Below are 6,441 nucleotides of genomic sequence, written 5' to 3'. Positions count from 1 at the left end.
ACCACCTTGTATCTCGGACACCACGCTGACCGGCGTCGGGGTGCTCTCTCTCTCTCTCTCTCTCTCATACATACGCATATGGTTCCTAATTAATTTACTCCTTTGTTTTGATGAAAAAGGATTTCCACAAATGAATATCCTTATCCAAATAAATTTACTATTTCTGACTCATAGTAGTTATCTAGGTGAATCGATCGCAATTACACCACTCCAGATAAGCACATCATTTGATCAAAAAAAAAGAGAGAGAGAAAGATAAGCACATGTGTGAGATTTGGTAAGACCCAGGTTTTTTTAGGAATCGTTTTTTCTTTCTTGAGGAATCTTTACAAGCGACCGAATCAGCATTGCAGAGTTTGCCGATCAACCAGCTTCCAACCCGCACCACACGGACTCGTATGTCCCGGAGACACACGCGCGCTATTTATACCAGTCCTCGAAAACTTTTCGATCGACCCAGATGTTGTGAGTCGTGACGCCTCCCTTATGCATGCTCGTGGACAATTCCTCCAGCTTCGCTAGCCGTCAATCATGGTGGGGATGCCGGTCGTCGACGTGCCCGAGACGCCGGTGGCGGCGGCGGCGCCGCGCGTGCCCGTGCCCCAGGCACGGCCGTTCCTCCACATCCTCAGCGCCCACCTGAAGGAGACCTTCTTCCCCGACGACCCGTTCCGAGCGGTGGCGCGGGAGGACGGGCACGGCCGGCGCGCCGTGGCCGCGCTCCGCTACCTGTTCCCGTGCCTAGAGTGGCTGCCGTGCTACACCCTCCGCGCGCTCCGGTCCGACCTCATCGCCGGTGTCACCGTGGCCAGCCTCGCCGTCCCCCAGGGCATCAGCTACGCCAAGCTCGCCGATCTCCCGCCCATCATGGGACTATGTAAGTACATATACATGTAGATGTACCCAGGCCGCCCGGTACGCGTGCACGCGCGTGCGGTGCGACATTATTGCCGAATTAACCCCACGTACGTTGTACAGACTCTAGCTTTGTGCCGGCGCTGGTATACGCGGTGATGGGAAGCTCCAGGGACCTGGCGGTGGGGACGACGGCGGTGGGGTCGCTGCTGTTCCCTGCGTTGCTGGGGAAGGAGGCGCCGCCGGCGGAGAACCCGGAGCTGTACATGCACCTGGCCTTCACGGCCACCTTCTTCGCCGGCGTGTTCCAGGCCGGCCTGGGCATCCTCAGGCTGGGCTTCGTGGTGGACTTTCTGTCGCAGGCCGCCATCGTCGGGTTCATGGGCGGCGCCGCCACGGTGGTGTGCCTGCAGCAGCTCAAGGGCCTCCTGGGCCTCCAGCACTTCACCAGGGCCACGGACGTCGTCGCCGTCATGCGCGCGGTCTTCTCGCAGACCCACCACGTCAGTCAGCCACACTATCCTCCTTAATTAGTACACTTCTACTTGTATTTGATCTGACAAGGTTGCTTGTGTTGCGTTTTGCGTGCCATATCTCATATGTGTGCGATTGCAGTGGCGATGGGAGAGCTTGGTTCTCGGGTGTTGCTGCCTCATTTTTCTGCTCATGACTCGCTTCTTCGTAAGCTCCTTGCTTTAGTTCTCCTCTCTTTTAAAGTTATAGTCGCCTCGTGAGAAGTACAGTAGGAAACTAGATTTGATATTTGTTTCGGCAACAGAGCAAGAGGCGGCCCAAGTTCTTCTGGGTGTCGGCTGCGGCACCGTTGGCGTCGCTCATCGTTGGAAGTGTCCTCGTGTACCTCATCCATGGCCAAAACCATGGCATCGAAGTGGTAAGCTCACGCAGCAAACGCACATTGTTAATTACTCCTTCCGTTCCAAAATGTAAGGTGCCAATTTGGTGTTTTTGTTGGACATCCAGATTGGTAACCTCAAGAAGGGCGTAAACCCGTCGTCCGCCAAGAGCTTGATCTTGTCGCCGCCGCACATGATGGTCGCTCTCAAGACCGGCATCATCACCGGCCTCATCGGCCTCGCCGTAAGCCCCCTCCTCCTGGGTCCCGACTTCAGTTCGTCCTGCTTGAGCTCATCACAACTGTGACATTTGTGTGCGCTACAAATATAGGAAGGGATCGCCGTGGGGAGGAGCTTCGCCATGTCCAAGAACTACCACGTGCACAACAACAAGGAGATGGTCGCCTTCGGGCTGGCGAACATCGTGGGGTCCTGCACCTCGTGCTACCTCACCACCGGCCCCTTCTCGCGCTCCGCCGTGAACGTCAACGCCGGCTGCAAGACCGCCATGTCCAACGCCGTGATGGCGGTGGCGGTGGCCGTGACGCTCCTCTTCCTGACGCCGCTGTTCCACTACACCCCGCTGGTGGTGCTGTCGGCCATCATCATCTCGGCGATGCTGGGCGTCTTTGACTTCCCCGCCGCCGTCCGCCTGTGGAAGGTGGACAAGCTCGATTTCTGCGCCTGCCTCGGCGCCTACCTCGGAGTCGTCTTGGACAACATCGGGATCGGACTCTCCATCGCGGTATGTGCATGCTATCAGCTGTATCGAGTCGGAAGAAGTCAGAAGCATGCATGCATGCATGATGTGTTGACCTCGAAGCATTGTGTGTATCTTTCAGGTCGGGATATCGGTTGTCCGGATCCTGCTGTTCGTGGCGCGGCCGAGGACGACGGCGCTCGGCAAGATGCCCAACTCGACCATGTACAGAAGGATGGACCAGTACGCCATGGCGGAGAGCGTGCCCGGAGTGCTGGTGCTGCAGGTCGACGCGCCCATCTTCTTCACCAACGCGAGCTACCTGCGAGAGCGGTGAGTAAGATCCAATATAATGCCTAGTATATAAAAGAATATCTTGGAGTATTTTCTTAGTACTAATTAAACTGCAAAAATTTCTTATATTTAGTTATAGAAAATAGTATATTGTTTATATACATGTACAAATATAGAAGTATTTTCAAAATATACTACTCCCTCCTCCCAAAAACAAGTGACTCAACTTTTTATTAAATTTACTAAAGTTAGTACAAAGTTTATTTTGGAACAGAGGAAGTAAAATTTATGAACTCACATGCAAAAATATATATATATATAACTCGCTTTGGAAAATCTTAAGTATAGTACCTGAACATATTTATAAAATTATAAAGTAATATACATATACTACCATGATAGTACTATAAGAACGTGAGTGTACCTATCATCATCGGATGATACATGATAGGATCTACCATGAAACTGTACTATGGCAATAGTGACATCTGGTTGTGTTTTAGGATCTCGCGGTGGATCAACGAGGAGGAAGAGCGGATCAAGGCCACGGGTGAGCAGAGCCTACAGTGTGTCGTCCTGGACATGGGTGGTGAGTTGTTCTAGCACTGATTAGTTTTAAATAATAGTACTATGTTCTTTCTTTTGCACCGGCTCTTATATATGTACTTCCTCCATCCCAAAATTTTTGTCTTAAATTTATCTAAATACGGATATATCTAGTTACATTTTAGTGTTAGATACAGCCGTATCTAGACAAATATAAGACAAGATTTTTGGGACGGAGGGAGTAATATAAAATGCACGTTCTTGAAAACGCAAAACCTGTAAAAGAAATAGTCGTTTCTGAAAACCGCTACATGGTTTTTCTTTCTATGCAGCCGTCGCTGGCATTGACACAAGCGGAACGAAGCTCATAGAGGATCTCAGCAAGAGCCTGCACATGAAGAATATTCAGGTACGCACTAAATATAAACATGTCCAACTCAGGCCTTTTTTGCAAAACATGTACAACTGAGACCTTGTCCAACTCAATTTGATGGGAGGTCTTTCCGGGTATCTGCGTGTGTGCGTGTTTTTTTTTTGCTCGAACCAATTGTCGGGCTGACCGACTGCATTGAGTGGTACAGATTGCACTGGCAAACCCCGGGAGTGAAGTGATGAAGAAACTGGACATGTCCAAGGTGCTCATGCGCATCGACGACGAGTGGATCTTCCAGAAGGTGGGTGACGCGTGCGACTACGCGCTGCTCAACTGTAAGATAGCAACTGTTCAACACAGCATTGTGTGAAACTCTTTTTGCCATGGAGTGTTTTGTCACGGAGACGCACTTGTGTAAGAACAACACCTCTACATGTGATGGAGTAAAGTATGTTTCAAATCTTGAACTAGAAGCATTCACGTGTCTTGTCGAACCTTTTTTGTTTCTAGTGTTTCCTTTGCTTCTATATTCACGGATCAAGTGGCTAATTAAGGAGATTCTCAAAAAAAGTGGTGAATTAAGGAGGCTCGAAAAGGTTTAGTATACATCTTATAAAGGCATACCAAATAGTTATTAATAAGACTAAGGAGTGATTTAATTTGGAAACTCTAACCATCTAGTTGTACTCCATATGTACCGCTAAAGGTATTTTTGAACTGGCCATCATGTGGTTGTTCTTGGTACTGGACCGTGTAGTTGTGATGACATGGCTTCAAAGAACACTAAACCAGATTTACATATTTACCGAGTGAGATGACATCAAGCGGTTTGCCTGAACTTAAAAGGTCCACTTTCCACAGGATTGTTTGATGTTATGTATACATTTGTTTTTTTAAACCATCAACATATCTGAATAGTCCCCCTCGTCAGGCAAAATAAATAGATAAATGCAAACTGAGTAATAGAAAACCAGCAACATAATTCTACCGAATCGCTGTTACGTTTAAAGATCTAGCTGCTAAGTATGAATATCAAGACGTGTTCTCTAAAGGTGTTATTTAGAGCCTCAACTTTTACGAGAAGGTTGTAAGAGAGAGTGCAAGATGGACTTTGAAACTTTAAGATATATAGGAAAATGATTATGTACTCCCACTCCTCATATACCACATAAATGAATTTATTATACCTATTGATCATTTGTAATATACTGCATTAACCATTAATAGATACCCCGAAATGATTTTCATTTTTTTTACATTTGAGACCACATATTTTATTTATTTACAAGTAAAGTATGCTTTGTACGTAAAAATGCCATACTGCATAAACTAAGGGCTTGAACGATACCTTTTTCATGAAAATTGTATTAAGGTATATTATAATAATTAATAGGTATGTTGCTAATTATAAAGATGTACAATATGTTTGTTTAAGAGGTATATTTGAGTGGGAGTATATACTCCCAGGAGTATAGAAAATTAGTCATATATATAAGTTATTCTACAACCATATGAACTCATTGTCGCAGCAGTAGTTGAACTGCACCATGTGCTCATTTTGAACTTCCGCACACTGTCAAAATGGCATTGCGATATACCATTGGAAAGCTGTGGGCATGGCGATCATAACCTATGTTGAACATTTTTGCAAAACTTGACGACTTAAGAGGAGTATAAAAAATTGTGTTTTCTCACTGAAAAAATGTGAATGGTATTTCCGACCGCATTTTCAAACGTTTTATCTAAATGAGGCAAACGATATGGCGTCGAAAAACTATTGCAAACACACTCATCTTTCAGGTAGAAAGTTTTCTCAAATTCCCTACGGTTTAAAAGCTTGAAAAATGACAGAATTTTCAAACCGAATGAGTGAGATTGTATTTTTTACCTCGTTTCCAAAAAGTTTATCGGAATGATGCAAATGATATGCCATTGAAAAGCTGCTAAAAATATGTTTCGTTCTCATATTGATTCCTTTTCAATTCCAAACTATCTAAGTGTAATTTGAAAAATGGTGAAGTTTGAACGATATTGTATTTGTGGCCCCATTACTAAATGGTTTATCAAAATTTTAAAAATGATAAGGCACTGGCAGAGCCGGTCCTGAGATTTCCGGGGCCCGAGGTGAAACGACAACCCGGGGCCTCTAAATATGAACATCAAAATAGTAATTTCCAATTTTGAAAAACTTCTCTTGGAATGAACTTTGTGCAAGTTTTATGTTTTTTCTACTTGTTCAACATTATATCCAAAATAATATGTATTAGTAGGAATCAATATTGTTTTCTATAAGAAAATTGTTGGACACTATCCTTCATTGATGCGTAAATCCATCTGCACTCCTTTACAACATTATCCTCTTCTTTTCTTACTTTATTATGGTCCTAATTAACCCGCTAAAATTAACCATCTACACTAAGATTTAATTTTGTAGCGTGCCGGGCAATGTCTCACTAGTAGAAAAAGGGCCTAATGTGAAGCACATTAGTCCCGGTTTGTAACTGAACCGGCACTAATATGACCATTAGTGCCGGTTCCAACGGCTAGGCGGGCGGCGCTCATTAGTACCGGTTCGTGGCGAACCTTTAGTACCGATTGGTGGCAGGCTGTTGTCAGGCTAGGGCCCCACCAGTACCTTTAGTACCGGTTCATGCCACGAACCGGGACTAGAGATGCACCTTTAGTCCCGGTTCGTCTAACCAACAGGTACTAAAGGTCATCCTATATATACCCCTGCGTCGAGCCCGAGCGCTCTGTCCTTCCCCTTTCCTCTCCTCTGTTTTCTTCCTCTTCCTCTTGAGCTCACACTCCATTTTTGC

The 6,441-nt window shown here is 45.8% G+C and overlaps 1 protein-coding gene across 1 annotated transcript; it reads left to right on the top strand.

Moving 5' to 3' along the window:
- The first annotated feature begins 468 nt into the window (after positions 1 to 468).
- Positions 469 to 4,170, top strand: LOC123141750 (sulfate transporter 3.1). The gene is made up of 10 exons (XM_044560825.1): positions 469 to 877; positions 979 to 1,358; positions 1,471 to 1,536; positions 1,634 to 1,747; positions 1,837 to 1,953; positions 2,041 to 2,454; positions 2,552 to 2,742; positions 3,207 to 3,292; positions 3,582 to 3,658; positions 3,831 to 4,170. Exons 1-10 carry the CDS (start codon positions 532 to 534, stop codon positions 3,990 to 3,992), a joined length of 1,953 nt encoding a protein of 650 aa, XP_044416760.1. The 5' UTR covers positions 469 to 531; the 3' UTR covers positions 3,993 to 4,170.
- Positions 4,171 to 6,441: the final 2,271 nt, after the last annotated feature.

Source organism: Triticum aestivum, chromosome 6D (assembly GCF_018294505.1).
Source record: "Triticum aestivum cultivar Chinese Spring chromosome 6D, IWGSC CS RefSeq v2.1, whole genome shotgun sequence".
Classification (NCBI taxonomy): domain Eukaryota; kingdom Viridiplantae; phylum Streptophyta; class Magnoliopsida; order Poales; family Poaceae; genus Triticum; species Triticum aestivum.
Note: the sequence above shows the minus strand (reverse complement) of the source record. Positions and strands in the feature narration are given on the sequence as shown.